The 23,963-nt window shown below is 39.9% G+C and overlaps 1 protein-coding gene across 4 annotated transcripts in view; it reads left to right on the forward strand.

Moving 5' to 3' along the window:
• Positions 1 to 2,248: 2,248 nt before the first annotated feature.
• apbb2a (amyloid beta precursor protein binding family B member 2a) overlaps positions 2,249 to 23,963 on the forward strand; it is a 42,844-nt gene continuing 21,129 nt past the window's right edge. For all 4 annotated transcript variants that reach the window (XM_087281073.1, XM_087281075.1, XM_087281074.1 and 1 more), the window contains exons 1-8: positions 2,249 to 2,375; positions 7,574 to 8,605; positions 10,487 to 10,659; positions 11,378 to 11,509; positions 14,942 to 15,054; positions 15,834 to 15,894; positions 17,923 to 18,042; positions 18,164 to 18,291. In XM_087281073.1, the coding sequence (XP_087137199.1) occupies positions 7,591 to 8,605; positions 10,487 to 10,659; positions 11,378 to 11,509; positions 14,942 to 15,054; positions 15,834 to 15,894; positions 17,923 to 18,042; positions 18,164 to 18,291 (1,742 nt within the window). In that variant the 5' untranslated portion in view covers positions 2,249 to 2,375; positions 7,574 to 7,590. The remainder of the gene's footprint in view (positions 2,376 to 7,573; positions 8,606 to 10,486; positions 10,660 to 11,377; positions 11,510 to 14,941; positions 15,055 to 15,833; positions 15,895 to 17,922; positions 18,043 to 18,163; positions 18,292 to 23,963) is intronic.

Below are 23,963 nucleotides of genomic sequence, written 5' to 3' on the forward strand. Positions count from 1 at the left end.
AGTTTTTTTGCAGAGCATCTTGGGTAATGTAGTTTAATGTAGTTTTCTGCAGAGCATCTTGGGTAATGTAGTTTTCTGCACAGCATCTTGGCTTATGTAGTTTTCTACAGAGCATCTTGGGTAATGTAGTTTTCTGCAAAGCAACTTGGGTAATGTAGTTTTCTGCAGAGCATCTTGGGTAATGTAGTTTTCTGCAGAGCATCTTGGGTAATGTAGTTTTCTGAGGAGCATCTTGGGTAATGTAGTTTTCTGCAGAGCATCTTGGGTAATGTAGTTTTCTGCAGCGCATCTTGGGTAATGTAGTTTTCTGCAGAGCATCTTGGGTAATGTAGTTTTCTGCACAGCATCTTGGCTTATGTAGTTTTCTGCAGAGCATCTTGGGTAATGTAGTTTTTTTGCAGAGCATCTTGGGTAATGTAGTTTTTTTGCAGAGCATCTTGGGTAATGTAGTTTAATGTAGTTTTCTGCAGAGCATCTTGGGTAATGTAGTTTTCTGCACAGCATCTTGGCTTATGTAGTTTTCTGCGGAGCATCTTGGGTAATGTAGTTTTTTTGCAGAGCATCTTGGGTAATGTAATTTTCTGCAGAGCATCTTGGCTTATGTAGTTTTCTGCAGAGCATCTTGGGTAATGTAGTTTTCTGCACAGCATCTTGGCTTATGTAGTTTTCTGCAGAGCATCTTGGGTAATGTAGTTTTCTGCGGAGCATCTTGGGTAATGTAGTTTTTTTGCAGAGCATCTTGGGTAATGTAGTTTTTTGCAGCGCATCTTGGGTAATGTAGTTTTTTTGCAGAGCATCTTGGGTAATGTAGTTTAATGTAGTTTTCTGCAGAGCATCTTGGGTAATGTAGTTTTCTGCACAGCATCTTGGCTTATGTAGTTTTCTACAGAGCATCTTGGGTAATGTAGTTTTCTGCAAAGCAACTTGGGTAATGTAGTTTTCTGCAGAGCATCTTGGGTAATGTAGTTTTCTGCAGAGCATCTTGGGTAATGTAGTTTTCTGAGGAGCACTTGGGTAATGTAGTTTTCTGCAGAGCATCTTGGGTAATGTAGTTTTCTGCAGCGCATCTTGGGTAATGTAGTTTTCTGCAGAGCATCTTGGGTAATGTAGTTTTCTGCACAACATCTTGGCTAATGTAGTTTTCTGCACAACATCTTGGCTAATGTAGTTTTCTGCAGAGCATCTTGGCTTATGTAGTTTTCTACAGAGCATCTTGGGTAATGTAGTTTTCTGCAAAGCAACTTGGGTAATGTAGTTTTCTGCAGAGCATCTTGGGTAATGTAGTTTTCTGCAGAGCATCTTGGGTAATGTAGTTTTCTGAGGAGCATCTTGGGTAATGTAGTTTTCTGCAGAGCATCTTGGGTAATGTAGTTTTCTGCAGCGCATCTTGGCTAATGTAGTTTTCTGCACAACATCTTGGCTAATGTAGTTTTCTGCAGAGCATCTTGGGTAATGTAGTTTTCTGCACAACATCTTGGGTAATGTAGTTTTCTGCAGATCATCTTGGCTAATGTAGTTTTCTGCACAGATTATGTCCGAAAAACTCAGTTCAGGTGAATTAACACAGAATTATTGTTAAAAAGAAAACCAATTTCCCTATGGAGAAAATGAATGAGGTTTTTATTTCAGGAACTGACTTCTCTGTCTTTATCTGTTTATCAACACCAGGAGCTTTCTGTCATTTCAACTATGTGGAAACTGAAATATATATTTTTCATTTAAATAAATTTTTATGATTTTAAGGTGTCCTTGTTACAGTATAATTCAATTAAATAGTGAGTCAATATTAACAACATTCATATACTTTCAATAGTTTTGTTTAGAATGTGAGTTTATTTTTAGGGTTAGTCGAATGTAATTATGCTTTTTTAATTGTGTAATAATTACTGTAGTGTATACATGTACATATGTAAAATAATATACCATATTGACTTATTTAAACAATGTTACATCTATTGGTATTCTTTTAATACTGTTATTTTATCCAGTATAATTGTATATATTTTTATTATATTTCTCTTATGGCAATGTGAGCTAACTCAATCAATATGGTAAGTTTGGATTTCATGTGTACTTTCAGAGGGGCTGCTGTTCAGTTCCTCCAATCATGTCACTGATTTCATGAATATTAAGTGACGTTTCTAAGACGCTCTGGCGCTACCTAATGAATATTCATACAGCATCTTGCGCTCGTCGCTCGGATTGGTCGTCAAACGCGTACACAACAGAACGCGGCGGCACGGAGCGCATGCGCAGACCGCAGCACAGCCTGTACTTGTAGCGGGCGGTGCGGAGAGCTCGGATTGCGGGCGTCTCGGCTTTAAAAGCGGGCGTCTCCTCCGCATCAGCATCTGGAGGACAGAACAGCCGCGCTGGTGAGTGACAGTCTCCCAACAGATGACGTCATGCTCTTATAAACGCACACCTTTGATGGTTTGATGCATGTTGGGCGATGCAACTTTATTATAATGAGATGTGAGTTTGCGAGGCTGTGGATGCGCGTTTGTAGAGCGTGACTTGACAGTTCTCTGATCAGATGTCAAAATGCGTGCATGTGTGATGATGATGATGTGAGGTGTGGGGGTCAATGCATGGAGCATTTGTTGCAGCTCGTGTATGTGTGTGTTCAGATGTGCGTCATTCATCTAAAGGCGAGTGTTTTCGGGGCCGATCTGATCTGTCATGACATTAACTTCTGCACTGATGTCATGGCTGGATTTCAGTCAGTCTTAAAGAAATACACGCTTTCGTCTTAAATAGCTGTGATTGAGCCTTTGCGTTGTTGCACTTGTGATTCTATTGCATGCATTATTTCCAGAGTTTTAGAAACATGTCCATGTATTTCAGTGTATTGTGGAAGCTTGTGCTGTAGAGATGCAGAGTCTTGTTTAGGTTTGCTGTTATGTCATAGTTTATTGCATATAATAGGGATTATAGTTAACATCCTGTGTAATGCAGTGTAGATTTATACTGTAGTAAAGTTAGAGTTGGCTTTTTTTTTTAGTATTCCAGAATTTATAGTATAAACTGTAGGATTATGATATCAGAAATGATCCAGTGTTTATTTGCTATATTGTGCAATATTATATTGCATTGTGTCTTTTCTTTTTCTGTCTATATATATCTGTCTTTCTGTCTATATATGACGTTCAGATGCAAAAACCTCTAAAGAATATTGACATTTTCCTCTAAAATTAGCATTTTTCTCCAACTCTTGTGTGTTGGCTCAGTAATTTTACATTCATAGTGGCAGATAAGTTCTATTCATTGCCTTTCAAGTGAAATAACTGAACAAAAACATATGAATTTGAGAACAATTATCATTTTAGGAGAACATTTTTAGATGGCATTTAGAGGTTTTTGCATCTGAACTCTTCGTCTGTCTGTCTGTCTGTCTATATGTCATTTTATTGCATGCATTATTTTCAGAACTTTTTAAACATGTCCATATATTTCAGTGTATTATGAAAGCTTGTGCTATTTTAGAGATATACCGAATCTTGTTTATGCTTGCTGTTATGTCATGCTTTATTGCATATAAAGGGGACTAAAGTTAACATCCTGTGTAATGCAATGTATACTGTAGTAAAGTTAGAGTTGGCTTTTTGTCTGTTATCTTAAAGTTTTTCAGATTTTATAGTATAAACTGTAGGATTATGATATCAGAATTTATCCAGTGATTATTTGCTTTATTGTGCAATATTATATTGCATTGTGTCTTTTCTTTTTCTCTCTATCTTTCTGTCTTTCTGTCTATGTATGTCTGACTATCTGTATAACTGTCTGTCTGTCTTTTTGTGATTTAATGCATGCATTAATTTCAGTTTTGTAAGCACAGCCCTGTATTTCAGTGTATTTCAGTGTAGTATGCATGCTTGTGCTCTTCTACTAGTTAGAGAGTCTTGTTTATGTTTGCTGTTATGTCATTGTTAGGACCTGTCGGAATCTGCAGACATTTTTTTGCTATTTTTGTGCAGAATTTGGTTAAAAACCTGTGGATTTATGCGGAATGATTTTGGGAGTATCGTAAAACCTCAATATATGAACTAAAAAGTAATGCAGTTAACTTGTATTTAATGTTCACAATGCAAATCCAATTAGATTTGGTAAACAAATCAAGTGTCCTATATAATAAATCTACTCAAAGACAGAAAATGTTTTACTTTACAAACTGAATGCTGATTAAATTATATGAACATTTTCATATTAGTCAATAATTATACTGAAATTAATTTAAAAACTGAATAAATATACATGTACACACGTTTACACAAGTAAATAAACAGAATCAATGATGGGCTAAACATTCTGCAGCACAGATTCTGTGTGGGCCTAGTTCATGCTTTACTGCATATAATGGGGATTATAGTTAACATCCTGTGTAATGCAGTGTTGATTTATACTGTAGTAAAGTTAGAGTTGTTTTTTTTACAGCATTTAAGATTTTACAGTATAAACTAGGATTATGAAATCAGAAATTATCCAGTAATTATTATGCAATATTAATATCTTTTTTTCTTAATAACTTTTATTCTTGCATTGCATTGTACCATTCTGATTATTCCAACAGGTAGTGAGTGATCTGTTCTCATTTACATATTTTAATTCAAATGTTTCTTATTTTACATTCTTCAGGAAACACAAATATTTCAGCCCAATGCTTTCCTCAGTGTGGAAGTGCAGCATTATTATTATGTAATAGTATATACAATATGTTGTGCTATGGAGTGAAGTCTTGCATATTAAAAAAAAAAACATGCACATTAAAATTGCATGTTATATTGCAATCAAATAAAAAAAATGCTTGTCTAATTCGACTTGTTGTGGGTTTTTCCTTAAAACAAGCTAAATATTCTGCCAATGGGGTGAGCAAAATAATCTTATGTCAAAAGGAAAAGCAACATTATTCTGCTTCCCCCGTTGGCAGATTATTTAGCTTGTTTTAAGGAAAAACCCACTTAAATTTGGCATATTAATTCTCAAAACAAAACAAGATGTTTTGCTTGTCTAGAAAATGCTTCATGATATTAGAATTTTTTAGATATTTGGACAAGAAACAAGACACAAAATATAAGTAAGAAAGGCATTTTTTGCAGTGCAGGAGTGTCCAGTCTCAGTCCTGGAGGGCCGGTGTCCAGCATATTTTAGTTCTAACCCAAATGAAACACACCTGAACTAACTAATCAAGCTCTTCTAGGTACTAGAAACTTCCAGGCAGATGTTGTAGGATGTTGGAGCTAAACTATGCAGGACACCGGCCCTCCAGGACCGAGTTTGGACTCCCCTGTGCTAAAGTGTTGCATTTAAAAACATTTTCGCCACGATATTATACTGTAGCAGATTGTGAAGTTATATTCTTAAATTCAATGCGTGTAGGATTATAATCTAAAATGTAAAAGCATGCTATTATATTGCGCAATAATGTGCTATACTAGTAGAGTCTTGCATTTTTTGCATTTCAGACTCTATTTATAACACATATTTGCATATAACTCAATTTTTTTTGCTTATTATATGACCCTAAAACATGTAAAACACACTAATGAAGTTGACTTAAGCTTGTTTGCTGTATTTTTTGTCATATTTCAGATTTTATACTGGATTATAATTCAAAATTGAATTCAAAATTAAATGTTTACTACTGAGCCTTGCATTTTTTGCTGTTATATTCTATCTCAGATCTTATTACAGACTAGATTTGTAATATAAAGCTGCATATTAGTCAATTTGGGGCGTCACGGTGGCGCAGTGGGCAGCACAACCACCTCACAGCAAGAAGGGTGCTGGTTTGAGCCTGGGCTGGGTCAGTTTGCATTTCTGTGTGGAGTTTACATGTTTGGGTGTGTGTGGGTTTCCTCCGGGTGCTCCGGTTTCCAAAGTCCAAAGTCATGCGGTGCAGGTGAATTGGGCAGGCTAAATTCTCCGTAGTTTATGAGTGTGAATGAGTGTGTGTGGATGGATTGGAGCTGGAAGGGCATCCATTGCATAACACATATGCTGGATAAGTTGGCGGTTCATTCCGCTGTGTCGACCCCAGATTAATAAAGGGACTAAGCTGAAAAGAAAATGAATGAATGAATGAATATTTGAATTTTTAGCCTATTAAGCAACACAACAACACACATAATACACACCACTGAAGTTGGGTTTTGAGTTATAATCAAAAACCGAATGATAAAAATGAAATGTTTACCACTGAGGCTTGATTTCTGACTGTTATAAACTGTTTTGAATTGGATTACATCTATAATTGTATTTATTTGGGTATTGTTTTATACGGAAGTGAATTTGTGTCTTTTCCAGTGATGGGTTGTGGCTGGAAGGGCATCCGCTGTGTAAAAACGTGCTGGATAAGTTGGTGGTTCATTCCGCTGTGGCGACCCCGGATTAATAAAGCTGACAAGAAAATGAATGAATGAATGAATGAATTTGTGTCTTGCATTTAGGCTGTTTAGAAACATTAATACAAGATACTTGAAATCTACTCTGTCTTAAAGTGACGTGGAGATGTTATTATTGGAGACAGCAGCGAGCTCCTCTACAGTATCAGTGCAGGGATCAGTCATAACACTGTTTTTTTGTCTGATTCACAGAAAACAGTCACGCATGTGGAGGCTGACACACACACACACACACACACACACACACGGTATGTTTGTTGTGCTGAATCACACTGATCTTCAGTGCAAATCTGCAGCAAACACATTTTCCAGCCCGTGTGTGTTTGTGTGTGTGTGTGTGTGTGTGTGTGTGTGTGTGTGTGTGTGTTTATGCGTACATGTATGACTGGACTTGTTTGTTGGAGTTAAACTTGAGACGCTGTGCTGACGCTGCAGTTCATATAGAGGTGATGGAGTCAGAAACACACACTGAAGCAGCTAACAGAATTTTAAATTACTTAATGTTTCTTACAGGATTTGTCTCAGTTAGAAGCAGATACAGGTCTCTCAATACAGATTTAAATAAATAAATTACGACAGAGTTCTGCATGGCTCAATCCACATAATCAGCTCATAACAATGTAAAAGGAGCCACGATATTAGTATTAATTTGCTCCTGCTTTAAATTATTCATTCAATCGTCCATTTCTCTTTAGCTTAGTGCCTGATTAATCAGGGGTCACCACGGTGGAATGAACCACCAAATATTCCGGCATATGTTTTACACAGCAGATGCCCGTCTAGCTGCAACCCAGTACTGGGAAACACCCATATGCACTCATATACACACACACTCATACACTACGACCAATGTAGTTGATCAGTTCCCCTATAGCGCATGTGTTTGGACATGTGGGGGAAACCGGAGCACCCGGAGAAAACCCACACCAACACGAGGAGAACATGCAAACTCCACACAGAAACACCAACTGAGCCTTGAACCAGTGGCCTTCTTGCAGTGCTAACCACTGAGCCACCCTGGCGCCCTATCCTAATGATCTCAATTGTAATCCTTCATATGCGACTGTATCTCTGTTTACCTTTGGTGGATATCTAAATGTTCTGCTCAGTCTGTTATCAGTGACCGGAATTAACGACTCTCATTAGCCAACTTTCTCTTTCTCTCTTCACAGCTGATTAATCCTTTGCAATGATGTCACTGCAGAAGCCTCCTTTAAGGCGCAGCGCGTCCACAGTGGAATCAACCAATCACAGCAGGCCACTGTTGACTCCACCCACATCTCTTAATTTACGCTCCTCCCACAATCAGCAGCTCAGCTGCGACACTATAAAGGAAGGTGTTGTCAAGGAAACGCAAGTCTCAAAGGGGCGTCAGAAATATGCGCTGACGAATATTCAAAATGCGATGGGCTTGAGCCAAAACTCCGCCTCTCTCCCTAAGCCCGCCCCCACAAAATCTGCCTCCTCTTCATCGCTCTACTGCTCCTCTCTATCGTATTCCTCATCCAACTCCAAACTAGCCAAGAACGGCACCAATCTGCAGCTGAAGGAGGAGCAGCTGGATCTCAACAAGAATGAGAACAAGAACCAGGGGAGCAGCTGGGACTGGCTGGAGGGAAAGGACAACCAGAAGAACTCCAGCATCAGGAGGAGGACCAAGAGTTTTCTGGAGTACCACAGAGAGGAGCAGAGTTTTCTGGAGTACCACCGAGAGGAGCAGACGTCCAGCAGCCCGGAGAAGGACTCGCAGAAGCCGCTTCTGCCCAAGCTGGAGGCGCAGAGCTGGGGGAAGGAGAACCACGTGGAGGCGCACCTGACACTGCCCCAGAACCACCTGCTGCTGCTGGCCAGCGAAGAGGAGGAGAGTCCCGGAGAGACGCTGGACGTGTATGAACACACACTGCGACCCAATAATGAGTGTGTGAACCGCAGCAAAGACCTGACAGGCCGAGCAGGAGCACAGGTGAGCCTGGCGTACACACTGAAGATGCAGCCAGAACACACACCTGAGAAACAGGAGTCTCCAGACAACACACCTCGGCCTGAGAAACGGGAGTCTCCAGAACACACACCTCGGCCTGAGAAACAGGAGTCTTCAGAACACACACCTCGGCCTGAGAAACAGGAGGAAGAGGAGGAGGAAGACTCCAGCTGGACCACACTGTCTCAGGAGAGCCCGTCTGTGGAAACACCGCAGGACACAGGTGCACTGCTCTTACTTTGGATCACTTTATTTCATCCAGATGAGGATGGTTTTAGAAATTCCAGAAGGTTTTGTCAGGTCTTAGAAAGTGCTGCTTCTAGGCATAGGTGAACTAGGCCGCTGACCGGCTGCGGGGGCACCAATAAACAAAACTGTTGGAAAACAGTCGAAACAAAACATCATTAGGCATTAGTCACATGCATTATAAGTGTTTTGTCCTGGAAATGTTCTTCTCCTGTGTCCTCCAAGAGTCTTTCTTTCTAGCCAATCCTCAATTGTTGGAAAGCACAATCATAAAGTGTTGTCTTTTTATTAGCTTTCGAATTTAGGACAATTTAGTATTTAGTTAGCGCTGCCTTAAACTTACAACCATTTGTAAGATTTTTAGTCCAGGTAGGATGTTTCTGTATCACCTCCTTAGGTCAAGATAACAGGGGCAGACTAGGACCGTATTTCTTTCCCTGGACAGATATTTGGTGGGGGTGGGTGGTGTGGGGAGGGTAGCATTTAATAAGGTAAAGGGGGGGGGGGCAATCGGTAAGTGAAGAGCTTTGGGAGATGTTTGCGATTGGTTATTGAAGAGTGGGGGGGCGATCGATTCTTGCAGAGCGCAGTGGTGTGGAGAGATCAGTAAGTGAAGAGCTTAGGAGAGTGGTTACAATTGGTTGTTGAAGGGGGGGGGGATCGGTTATTGCAGAGCGCAGTGGGGGGGATTGGTAAGTGAAGAGCTGGGGGGGGTTGCAACGATTGGTTACTGAACAGCGGAGGCCAATCGGCTATTGCAGAGCGCAGTAGGGTGAAGAGATCGGTAAGTGAAGCGCTGGGGGGTGGTTGCGATTGGTTATTGAAGAGCGGGGGGGCGGTTGGTTGTTGCAGAGCGCAGTGGGGGGAGAGATCAGTAAGGTTATTGAAGGGTGGGGCGGGTGGAGGGGTTGCGATGATTGGTTATTGAACAGCGGGGGGCAATCGGTTTTTGCTGAGCACAGTAGGGTAAAGAGATCTGTAAGAAAAGCACTTGGGGGTGGTTGCGATTGGTCATTGAAGGGTGGTGGTGGTGGGGGTGGGGGGGGGGCGATGGGTTATTGCAGAGCGCAGTAGGGTAAAGAGAGCGGTAAGTCAAGAGCTTGGGGAGTAGTTGCAATTGGTTCTTGAAGGGTGGGGGGTAATCGGTTATTGCAAAGCAGAGTGGGGGGGGGGGGGGGGGAATTGGTAAGTAAGGAGCTTAGGGGGATTGCAATGATTAGTTATTGAAGAGCTCGGGGGAATCAGTTATTGCAGAGCACAGTTGGGGGAGAGATTTGTAAGTGAAGAGCTTGGGGGGTGGTGGTTGTAATCGGTTACTGAAGAGCGGGAGTGATGCAGAGCGCTGTGTGGGGGGATCGGTAAGTGAAGGGGGGCATTTGGTTGGAGGGCAATCAGTTATTGAATATGGGGGTTGGGGGGGTGGGTGCACTCTGTAAGTGAAGAGCGGGGTAGGGGGTGGCGAGGAGTGCAGTGCGATCAGTAACTGAAGAGGGGGAGCGGGCGACAGGTCAGGCCATAGTCACGGTTGCAGGCCAGATTGACCATCAGGTCAGGATATGTCCTGGTGCTCCCTATGGCCAGTCCCCTGCTTATGAAATGCTGTTCTGTACTAGCTTTTGTCCTAAATGTGATCCTGACTGAAACTACCATGGTTACCAGAGAGACAGAATAAGATTTAGGATCTTTCTGTAATACACCCCCAAGATTTTTCCACAAAGAGCCAAAACTGTACCAAACCCAAACATTCTGACGTAAATGTGTTTCTCCAAGTCATTAATTTTTTATAGTTCTGTAGCAGGAAGCGGCAGTTACTATGACGACTGACTCTGAAGTGTGTGTGTATGTGTGTGTGTTGTAGGTGTTTGGGAAGAGCCTCCTCAGGTGCAGAGTGTATTACAGGAGTGTTTCTGGCGAGTTCCAACTAGTTCCACAACTCAAGATGCACCCATTGTCCATGATGCGGTGCAGGAGGCGGAGCCGAGAGTGAAGGGGGTGTGTCTTCCTGTGCCCTGCACTAAAGCACAGACTGAGGTAAACACAGCACTGATCTGCAGATGATGATGAACTCATTACTGAAACAGGACATGTGTACATACTGTGTATATAGATATTGTCAAGTGGACGAGTCTATTAGTTAACTACTCACTAGTAAAGAGATAAACTTAGCTACCCACTAGTCAACGGTTAAAGGGATATACTCACCAGTCAACAGATAAACTACTCACTAGTAAACATAAACTTAACCACTAACTAGTCAACAAATAATTCTCACTAGTCAACAGGTGAACGCATCTACTCACTAGTCAACCAATAAACCACTTAATAGTCACCCAATAAACTACTCTCTAGTCAACAAATAAACTTAATTAAACACTAGTCAACAGGTAAACACATCTACTCACCAGTCAACAGGTAAACACATCTACTCACCAGTCAACAGGTAATATACTTACTAGTTAACAGATAAACTCCTTACTAGTCAACAGGTAAACACTTACAGTACTAGTCAAAATGTAAACTACTCGATAGTGAACTTGAAAACTTAGACGCGGATATAACTGAGGGTGGGAGAGGTGAGGGTTGTGTCGGGGGCGCTGCCCTCTGTATTCTGCCACCCTAGGCGGCTGCCTAGGTCACCTCTATGGACGCGTCGGCCCTGGTCATTCTCTTGTTTTAATTAAGCTGCTGTGAAACCATCAGTGTTGTGTAAAGTGCTGTGGAAATAAAAGTGTGTGTCATGTTTATGTAGCGTCCCAGCAGTATTGTGTCGGACAGTTCAGTGGAGCCTGTTCCATCATCAGCAGCCTCATCACCCTCCACCTCCTCACTGTGTTACGAGGCCATGGGGCGCGCGGCCAGTTTCCTCAACAACAACTACCTGGTAAACACACTGATCAGATCACACACACTGACAACATATACACACACTGACAACATATACACACACTGACAACATATACACACACTGACAACATATACACACACTGACAACATATACACACACTGACAACATATACACACACTGACAACATACACACACACTGACAACATATACACACACTGACGGCTGATAGGTCACTTACAGTTACATGATTCTAACCATTAGTCGGGTAAACTACTCACTAGTCAACAGGTGACATAGTAAGCAGGTGAACTCAACTACTCACTAGTCAACAGGTGAACTCATCTACTCACTAGACAACAGGTGAACTCATCTACTTGCTAGTCAACAGGTGAACTCATCTACTCACTAGTCAACAGGTGAACTCATCCACTCACTAGTCAACAGGTGAACTCATCTACTCACTAGTCAACAGGTGAACTCATCTACTCACTAGTCAACAGATGAACTCATCTACTCACTAGTCAACAGGTGAATTCATCTACTCACTAGTCAACAGATAATCTCATCTACTCACTAGTCAACAGATGAACTCATCTACTCACTAGTCAACAGGTGAATTCATCTACTCACTAGTCAACAGATAATCTCATCTACTCACTAGTCAACAGGTGAACTCATCTACTCACTAGTCAACAGGTGAACTCATCTACTCACTAGTCAACAGATGAACTCATCTACTCACTAGTCAACAGGTGAACTCATCTACTCACTAGTCAACAGGTGAACTCATCTACTCACTAGTCAACAGATAATCTCATCTACTCACTAGTCAACAGATGAACTCATCTACTCACTAGTCAACAGGTGAACTCATCTACTCGCTAGTCAACAGGTGAACTCATCTACTCACTAGTCAACAGGTGAACTCATCTACTCACTAGTCAACAGGTGAACTCATCTACTCACTAGTCAACAGGTGAACTCATCTACTCACTAGTCAACAGGTGAACTCATCTACTCGCTAGTCAACAGGTGAACTCATCTACTCGCTAGTCAACAGGTGAACTCATCTACTCACTAGTCAACAGGTGAACTCATCTACTCACTAGTCAACAGGTGAACTCATCTACTCACTAGTCAACAGATGAACTCATCTACTCACTAGTCAACAGGTGAACTCATCTACTCGCTAGTCAACAGGTGAACTCATCTACTCACTAGTCAACAGGTGAACTCATCTACTCACTAGTCAACAGGTGAACTCATCTACTCACTAGTCAACAGGTGAACTCATCTACTCACTAGTCAACAGGTGAACTCATCTACTCACTAGTCAACAGGTGAACTCATCTACTCGCTAGTCAACAGGTGAACTCATCTACTCTCTAGTCAACAGGTGAACTCATCTACTCACTAGTCAACAGGTGGTGAACTCATCTACTCGCTAGTCAACAGGTGAACTCATCTACTCACTAGTCAACAGATGAACTCATCTATTCACTAGTCAACAGGTGAACTCATCTACTCACTAGTCAACAGATGAACTCATCTACTCACTAGTCAACAGGTGAACTCATCACTAGTCAACAGGTGAACTCATCTACTCACTAGTCAACAGGTGAACTCATCCACTCACTAGTCAACAGATAATCTCATCTACTCACTAGTCAACAGAGGAACTCATCTACTCACTAGTCAACAGAGGAACTCATCTACTCACTAGTCAACAGATAATCTCATCTACTCACTAGTCAACAGGTGAACTCGTCTACTCACTAGTCAACAGGTGAACTCATCTACTCACTAGTCAACAGATGAACTCATCTACTCACTAGTCAACAGATGAACTCATCTACTCACTAGTCAACAGGTGAACTCATCTACTCACTAGTCAACAGGTGAACTCATCTACTCACTAGTCAACAGGTGAACTCATCTACTCACTAGTCAACAGGTGAACTCATCTACTCGCTAGTCAACAGGTGAACTCATCTACTCACTAGTCAACAGGTGAACTCATCTACTCACTAGTCAACAGGTGAACTCATCTACTCACTAGTCAACAGGTGAACTCATCTACTCGCTAGTCAACAGGTGAACTCATCTACTCTCTAGTCAACAGGTGAACTCATCTACTCACTAGTCAACAGGTGGTGAACTCATCTACTCGCTAGTCAACAGGTGAACTCATCTACTCACTAGTCAACAGATGAACTCATCTATTCACTAGTCAACAGGTGAACTCATCTACTCACTAGTCAACAGATGAACTCATCTACTCACTAGTCAACAGGTGAACTCATCACTAGTCAACAGGTGAACTCATCTACTCACTAGTCAACAGGTGAACTCATCCACTCACTAGTCAACAGATAATCTCATCTACTCACTAGTCAACAGAGGAACTCATCTACTCACTAGTCAACAGATAATCTCATCTACTCACTAGTCAACAGGTGAACTCGTCTACTCACTAGTCAACAGGTGAACTCATCTACTCACTAGTCAACAGATGAACTCATCTACTCACTAGTCAACAGATGAACTCATCTACTCACTAGTCAACAGGTGAACTCATCTACTCACTAGTCAACAGGTGAACTCATCTACTCACTAGTCAACAGGTGAACTCATCTACTCACTAGTCAACAGGTGAATTCATCTACTCACTAGTCAACAGATAAACTCATCTACTCACTAGTCAACAGATAAACTCATCTACTCACTAGTCAACAGATAAACTCATCTACTTGCTAGTCAACAGGTGAACTCATCTACTCACTAGTCAACAGGTGAATTCATCTACTCACTAGTCAACAGATAATCTCATCTACTCACTAGTCAACAGGTGAACTCGTTTTCTCACTAGTCAACAGGTGAACTCATCTACTCACTAGTCAACAGATGAACTCATCTACTCACTAGTCAACAGGTGAACTCATCTACTCACTAGTCAACAGGTGAACTCATCTACTCACTAGTCAACAGGTGAACTCATCTACTCACTAGTCAACAGGTGAACTCATCTACTCACTAGTCAACAGGTGAACTCATCTACTCGCTAGTCAACAGATAAACTCATCCACTCACTAGTCAATAGGTGAACTCATCTACTCGCTAGTCAACAGATAAACTCATCTACTCGCTAGTCAACAGGTGAACTCATCTACTCACTAGTCAACAGGTGAACTCATCTACTCACTAGTCAATAGGTGAACTCATCTACTCACTAGTCAACAGATGAACTCGTCTACTCACTAGTCAATAGGTGAACTCATCCACTTACTAGTCAACAGGTAAACTCATCTACTCACTTGTCAACAGGTGAATTCATCTACACACTAGTCAGCAGGTGAACGAATCTATTAGTCAACAGGTGAACTCATCCACTCACTAGTCAACAGGTAAACTACCCACTAGCCAGTGAATACCTTTACAGATTAATAATGCACTAATTCCCCTCTACAGGACCTGATGGAGAGCAGTGAGTCTCAGGAGCGGGAAAAGAGGGACAAAGACAGATCGACTGCCCGGACCAGTTCAGCAGGTCACGGTGGGCCGTACAGTTTCATTAACCACAGGTAAATGAGACACGTCCAAATCTGACACACAATAGCTCAGTTTCTATCCAAAGATGTGAAGTAAACTCTTGCATAAAACTGGAATATTGCATAAAACATTAGCGGATAAAGCAGCGTCTCCAGCCAACGAGGACAAAATCATCCTGATAAACCTGCACAGATATTGCAGAGAGAAGATTATTCATCAGGGGTAGCCACAGTGCAATGAACCACCAAATATTCCAGCATATGTTTTTCACACCCTTCTAGCTGCAACCTAGTACTGGGAAACACCCATACACACTCATTCACACACACACACTCATACACTAAGGCCAGTGTAGTTGATCAGTTCCCCTATAGCGCATGTGTTTGGACTGTGGTGGAAACCGAAGCACCCAGAGGAAACCCACACCAACTCGGAGAGAACATGCAAACTCCACACAGAAACGCAGCCGTGGCTGGAACCAGCGACCTTCTTGCTGTGAGGCAACAGTGCTAACCACTGAGCCACCGTGTCTCCCTCTGATCACTATATTTAATTAAAATCACTTGACTATTATGATTGCGCTTGCTGGAATTTGGTTTCCTCTGTATTTCATGCACATGTTTTCCTCTCGGATAAAAGATTACTCCTACTCATATGATTTTTATGCACATTTTCCAAATCTATGCACATCTTGGCATTTCCATCAAACTGTTTTTATGCAATATTCCAGCATGCACACAAAAATATATGTATGGAATATCATAGATGTTGATTGTGAAGAATCGCACATGCATCCTGTTTTCCTCTGCAGAGCTAAAGTCCCATCAGCCCCTGCAGACACCGTCATCCCCATCAATGACCTGGAGACTCAGGTGAGTCTCGACAGCACATAGAGTACATCCAGGGGTGGATTTAGGCATAAAGCAATTGCAGCCATGGAGCCTAATAGTCATAATAAACACCATTTGTATTTATTTATTTAATTATCTTTCTTTCTTTGTTGATGTATTGTTCTGCCTTTATTTATTTATTTTTAAATATAAAAAGATATTAAAATAAATAAGATGTTTATTTTTAAAACTAAATCTTCATCTGATTGGATTGTTCCGTGATTGGGGGCGGGGTGGAACAAATTTGCATGTATGTAAGTATTACATTACAATTTTATTTGTTAGACCCTCCCCATACAAAATATGATAGAAACTATTCATTCAGTCTCTTTTTGGCTCAGTCTCTTTATTTATCAGGGGCCGCCACAGCGGAATGAATCACCAACTATTCCAGCATATGTTTTACACTGCAGAATCTTTTCCAGTACTGGGAAACACCCATACACACTCATACACTACGGCCAATTTAATTAATCAATTCCCCTATAGCCCATGTGTTTGAACTGTAGGGGAAACCCACGCCAACACGGGGAGAACATGCAAACTCCACACAGAAACCCCACCTGACTCAACCGAGACTCGAACCAGTGACCTTCTTGCTGTGAGGTGATTGTGCTACCCACTGTGCCACCGTGGCGCCCTAATATGTGTATGTTACACACACATATATTATATCAAAACACTTTTATTCTGCATGTGATTAATCACGATTATCTTTGGCCAGCACAAGCACAATCCTGTGGCTGTAAGCGGAAAGCTTTATGGGAAACACTTGATGCAAATGGACTGGATGTTAGCTGTAGGATCAGACGTGAGTTTTAAACAACAGTGCCGCCGTGTGGATGTGGCTGGAGCTGCAGCTCTGAGAGTATAATAGAGATCTGCTGCCCTCGTTTGGCCACAGTGTGCGTGTGTGTGTGTGTGTGTGTGGAGACACTGCAGGAGAACAGAACACGTGCAGCAGCAGCAGCAGTCTGACGCAGTGCATTATGGGAGCAAAACAATGACATCATCTTCAGGCTAAATGAAAAACGGCTAATATCTGATGCTGTTTCAATTAGAAAATATACATCAGTTATCAAATGTAAAGGGATTATAGGTTAAGAAACAAACAGTCTTTCAGTATAGTTATTAAAAGAGAGAGAAATGCACATTATTTTTAAGATCTGCCATAATGTGGTGTGTTTCGGCTTGGATTTATTGATTAAAAAGTGAATTATTTATAAACAAAACACTTTTATGGACCAAAAAAAAATTTAATAAGACAAATGTTTTGCTTTTACTTAAAATAGGATGTATTGCCATGCATAGTAAGACAGAGAACATAATCAACCCTGCATGTAAAGCCTGACATAATAATAATAACAACAATAATAATAATAAACAAATAATTTAAAAAATAAAATAATAATAATAATAATAATGATAATAATAACAACAACAATAATAATAATATTAATAATAATAATAATAATAATGATAATAATAATAATAATAATAATAATAATAATAACAACAACACAATAATAATAATAATAATAATAATAATAATAATAATGATAATGATAATAATAACAACAACAATAATAATAATATTAATAATAATAATAATAATAATGATAATAATAATAATAATAATAATAATAATAACAACAACACAATAATAATAATAATAATAATAATAATAATAATAATAATAATAATAATTATGATAATAACAACAACAATAATAATAATAATAATAATAATAATAATAATAATAATAATAATAATGATATTAATAATAATAATAATGATAATAACAATAATAATAATAATAATGATAATAAAGTAAAGGGTCTGGAAATGGTCCAGTAATCTTCATTTTCAAGCATTATTAAGTGTATAAAAGTTATTCTGGCAGAAAATAGACATGTATATGTACAGGACATCTCTAAAGGTGTGTTTCCAGAGTGGTCTGAGGTGTGTGTGTGTTTGCAGCGCTGACACACAGGTGTTTTGCTTCTGCAGGTGTTTTCTGTGCTTTATCTGGGCTGGCTGGAGGTGCGAGACGCGGATATGATGAGCGGCAGGAGCAGCGCTGTGGTCAATGACTGCATACAACAGCTCAGAGAGACCGAGCAGACCAGGGTGAGACACACACACACACACACACACACACACACACACACACACACACACACACACACACACACACACACACACACACACACATTAATAAACTCTTGAGTGTGTCTTCTCTCTCTGTCAGAGGCAGAAGCTGCTGTTGGTGCTGCAGGACGTCACTCTTACCCTGATGGACCAGGCTGACCACACCCCCCTGCACTCTCAGCCAATCAGCTGCATCTGTGTGTGGGGAGTGGGGAGTGGCCTCAGCAGGTAAGAGACGCTCTCTGTAGATCTTAATGATGTTGGTTGAACTGTAATGTTTCTAGATTTACAGTAAGAGTGTGTCTGATGCTCATCTGCTGCTCGTGTGTGTGTGTGTGTGTGTGTGTGTGTGTGTGTGTGTGTGTGTAGAGGTCTGAATTATTCGCCCTCCTGTTAAAGTTTAGTTATTTTATATTTTTTCATGTATCCAGTATATATATGTGTTGAATTAAAGTGCAGAGGATTACTGAATGCATTTCACCATTTGTTCTGGTGATTTTCTGCACGCTATTTAAGCTTTGCATTGATCAAGTTACAGTTGCATTTCTGAAGCATTCTGAAGCACGAGCTTTATAAGATCATTTTAGATTCTTCCTGTGTGCATAAATAATATTGTGGGCTGCAGTGCATTGCGGGATGCGGCTTGCTGGAATAGATCTAGTGTGGTAGTCCTGTGCTTTTCTGCACATTTAGCCTCGGGAGTGTTAGTATGAGCAGTATGCAGTGTGTGTGTGTGTGTGTGTGTGTGTGTGTGTGTGTGTGTGTGTGTGTGTGTGTGTGTTCAGCTGATGAATGAATGCGTTCAGCTCTTCATCTCTCGTTTCTGGAGTCTCCTGAGGGTCATCAAACCTTTACTGCCTCTTTCTGAGTGTTGATGCATAAGACGTGTTCAAGACACTGCAGAGACTCATCAGTGTGTGTGTGTGTGTGTGTGTGTGTGTGTAAGTTGTAGTTGTAAGCTTAAAAAACATTAAAAAAGCTAAAAAATAACCAATTGTGGTAGTAAATGTGCGAATGCTTTAATTTTAAGCTGATACACGTTCCATGTGCTATAATTATTACAACTAACCAAAAAATTGACAGAAATCTGACCCACACATAATTAAAAACACTGGTTGCTTTAATATGCATTTGTTCTGATCAAACTGCTGGATGTGAGTCTGTTAATTTTCAATATATTTATAAGATGATTGAAGTCATTAATAAAAATTAAAATGCCCTTTTAAAGTCACGATATAGCTGTGTTTAGTGCTGTCTCTTAGTTTATCCTCCTGGTGTGTTGCTGCAGTACCGACGCTGGCCAGCAGATGGTGCAGCAGACCGGGATTCCGCAGGAAAACACCAGCAGGATGTTCACCATGTCAGCACTTCCAGCTCTTTTATTGTTATAAACTATCGTCTTTCTTTTGCTAGCTTTCATTGTTTGCTTAAAAAAACATCTGCGAAGTAATTAAAACTGAATTTAAATTGCAGTGATGTACGATATTACTTCTGTATAATCAATCAGTTGTTTTATTTATGATTATGATTACTGCACAACAATAATTCTAAAAGGAAGTATTATAATGTAAAATTAAACAAGGTGCAGGTTTTTGGAGTTGATCAAACCCTTTATAGGGCACTCATTGAAATACCCCTCTGAAATAACCTGACTTTTGTATTAATATTGCTCTAAAACACACATTGTAATGAATGTAAATGAAGTTCTCAGCACGACTAAGGGTTACAATTACATTGTAAAACCTTTTAAGCTAGTAAAATTAACAGTAAAACAAGTTTTGGAACTCATTGAAAAACTCCTCTGAAAAAAAACAGACTTTTGTATGTTTATTGCTTAAAAATACATATTGTATGTAAATGAAGAGACCATATGTGTTTCTCCACCCGGCTAAGGGTTAAAATGACATCTTAAAAGCTGTTAAGCTTGTAAAGCTCAAATAGGAAAAAGTTTTAAAATTGTTTAACCCTTCATAGTAAATACTCCTCTAAAAAACCCCTGACTTTTGTACTTTATTTACATTACTTACAATATGCATTAAGTCATTAAAGTACAAAAGTCAGGGTTTTTTAGAGGAGTATTTCAATAAGTACTATATAAAGAGTTTTAAAAAAATCCAAAACTTGTTCCTTATATTAATTTCACAAGCTTAACAGGTATTATATAGCTTAAACCCTTAGCCAGATGGAGAACCATATATGATAACTTTATTTAAATTACTTACAATATGCATTAAGTCTTTAAAGTGACCATATATGCTTCTCCACCCGACTAAGGGTTAAAACTATATCTTAAAACCTGTTAATCTGGTACAATAAAGATAAAGACCAAGTTTTGGAAGTTTTATAACTCTTTATAGGGCACTCATTGAAATGCTTCTCTGAAACAACCCTGACTTCTGTATTTCTCTAACTCAAAAATACATATTGTATGGTTTTTTCACACCACTAAGTGTTAAAATTATGTCTTAAAACCTGTTAAGCGTGTACAAGTACATTTAGGACCGGGTTTTAGATTTTTAACCCTTTATAGGGCACTCATTAAAATACTTATTTTAAAATCGCAAACTTTTGAGTTTAAAATATATATTATATGTAAATGAAGTGACCATATATGGTTCTCTACATGACTAAGGGTTAAAACTATATTGGTTTTAACCTATACCTAACTATACCTTTTAAGATTGTAAAATTAATATAAGGAACAAGTTTTTTTTAACTCTTTATATGGTAGTCATAGAAATACCCCTCTGAAAAACTCAACTTTTTGTATTTTTATGACTTAAAATGCATATTATTGTAACTGAAGTGACCATATATGGTTCTCCACTTGACTAAGGGTAGCTAATAAGTATTTCTTAAAAGCTGTTAAGCTTGTAAGATTAAAATAAGGACCAGGTTTCAGACATTTATAACCCTGTATAACGCACTCATACTCTGAAACAATCCAGACTTTTGTATTTTTATGACTCAAAAATACATATTGTATGGTTTTCCATACGACTAAGTGTTAAAATTATGTCTTAAAACCTGTTTGTAAGATTAAAATAAGGACCAAGTTTTGGATTTTTTTAACCCTTTATAAGGCACTCATTAAAACACTTCTCTAAAAACTCTGAATTTTGTACTTTAATGACTTACAAATACATATTGTAATTAATGTAAATGAAGTGACCATATATGGTTTTCCACCTGACCAAGGGTTCAAATTACATTTTAAAACCTTTTAAGCTTGTAAAAGTAAAACAAGGAGCAGGTTTTAGAATTGTTTAACCCTTTATAGGAAATACTCCTCTGAGAAACCCAGAATTTAGTATTTTTATGACTTCAAAATAATACATGTTGTAATTAATGTAAATGAAGTGACCATATATGGTTTTCCACACATCTAAGGGTTAAAATGATATCTTAAAACCTCTTAAGCTTGTAAAAATAAAATAAGAGTCAAGTTTTGGAGTTGGTTGTCCCTCTATATGGCACTTGTAGTAATACCCCTCTAAAAACTCGGACTTTATTTTTATGACTGAATAGATATTATAATTAATGTAAATGACATGACCATATATGGTTTCTCACACATCTAAGGGTTAAAATTACATCTTTAAACCTGTTTCAGCTAACATGTGTGAGAAAGAGAGATTGAGAAAGTAAAATAAATGAGGCAAAGCAGCTAGACAGTAAACCTGATCAGAAAGAAAAAGGACTGTGTTTCTTTCCTATGCTTTTAGAGAAACATCACACGCACACACACACACACACACACACACACACACACACTCTGTTCTATACAATATGAATGAGTGTCTCTGGGACGGATGAAGTCATGGAGCTATATTTGGAGCACTCAGAGTTGTGTGTGTCTGTGCACATGAGGCCGCGCAACCATGAAGTCACAGCTCTATATATGGAGCATGGGAGTGTGTTTGTTTGTGTGTGTGTGTGTGTGCGCGTGTGTGTGTGTGATTGTGCAACTCCTCCCCATATCACCACTGTTTCACAGACCAATAGTGAAACACATTATTTCAGTGTTTATTATGAGACATGGTAGAAGTGTGGCAGTGTTGTGAATTTCAGAAGCCAGGCCAGGAGACTCTTACAACCAAATGTCGTTTGGTTTTTGTTGTTCTGCAGTCAAACAGCATCTTCAAGAAGTCCACACGAGTCTGCAAGAGTCTCTTAGCATCTGAAGAAGTCTAATCTGGACAAAGTTTATGCATTTATTTATCGGCTTAGTCCTTTATTCATCAGGGGTCGCCACAGTGGAATGAACCGCCAACTATTCCAGCATATGTTTTTTATTTAGCGGATGCCTTTCCAGCCTCAACTCAGTGCTGGGAAACACCCATACACTCTCATTCGCACACACTCATCCACTACGGCCAGTTTAGTTAATCAGTTCCCCTATAGTGCATGTGTTTGGACTGTGGGGGAAACCGGAGCACCCGGAGGAAACCCACGCCAACACAGGGAGAACATGCAAACTCCACACAGAAACACCAACTGAGCCATAGACTCAAAGCAGCAACCTTCTTGCCGTGAGGCCACAGTGCTAACCACCGAGCCACCGTGCCGCCATGGACAGAGTGGTCCTGTCCGTTATATGTTTTAGGAGCGGGCAGTGTTAAAGCGGAGACAAAGTGCGTGTGAATAGATGGGTGAAAGAACCTGTAGCAATATATTCAGTTAGCTGTGTGTTTATCTGACAGTAACAGCAAACTTTAGACTGCTCATCAGCCAATCAGACGCGAGCATTCAGCAGTGCAGTAGGATAATTACTGAACAGATGGTGGCCCTGATTTTAATAAACTATTATAGTTCTATACACAAGCATAACGAGCCACAATACCTGCACTGAATATTTCATCTGCATTCTTGTTTAAACCACTGCATGTGCACACAATTAAATATGCATACTGTCATACCCTCACGAGTGTAACAGAGGCCAGCTAGTGTGTGCTGTGCAGGTAAACCTCACTCCTCTGACCTCTAAAGGTGCTCTAGCGACAGATGCTAGAGGTCATGGTCTTTAGCCTCCTTGTTAGAGCAACCGACTCCCATGCGGAAGGTTGCCGGTTTGAAACCAGCTCGGAGCGGGTTGGGTGGTGTAGAACTGGCGGGGTTACAATGGTGCCATGACCCGGATGGGAGTGAGGTGTAGCGGGGTGAGTGTAACGGAGGCCAGTTAGTGTGTGCTGTGCAGGTGAACCTCACTTTGACCTCTAAAGGTGCTCTAGAGGAGTGAGGTTTACCTGCACAGCACACACTAGCTGGCCTCTGTTACACTAGCAACCACTCACAACATCTTATCCGTGGAATAGGAACACCCTAGCAACCACCTGATGTGTCTTTTTGTTTTGGTGTGCTTTATGTCATCCTTTCATGTTTACTTTGATTCTCTCGATCGGTTGTTGCTAGATCTATTAAATTGATTAAATTTCCCTTTTATTCTAGTTTATTAACGTCTACCCCCACCCCAACCCTAAACCCAGCCTGATCTCACGAGAAAACGTAAGTATTTTACGTTTTGTCAGTTTAGTGGCTAATTCGTACAAATTCATACAAGTTCAGTCGTACGAAATTGTACGATTTTAAAAAGGAGGCGTGGCATCTAACCCCACCCCTAACCCCAACCAACATTGGCGGATGAGCAAATGGTACTAAATTGTACGAATTAAATCATACGAATTAGCCACTAAATCAAAAAGTTACGAATTTGCCGTGAGATTATATTCGTAAACCCAACCGTCACAGTACTGTAAAAACACTGAGTATTATTTATGTTATCTATTAAATTATTCAATAAATTGTATTTTAATAAAGTCTACCCCCACCCCAACCCGTCACAGCACTGTAAAATATGAATTATTGTTATAGAGTGTCATAAAAAATGCTGCTGTATTAAT

This window comes from Danio rerio, chromosome 14, assembly GCF_052040795.2.
Source record: "Danio rerio strain M-AB ecotype USA chromosome 14, GRCz13ab, whole genome shotgun sequence".
Classification (NCBI taxonomy): domain Eukaryota; kingdom Metazoa; phylum Chordata; class Actinopteri; order Cypriniformes; family Danionidae; genus Danio; species Danio rerio.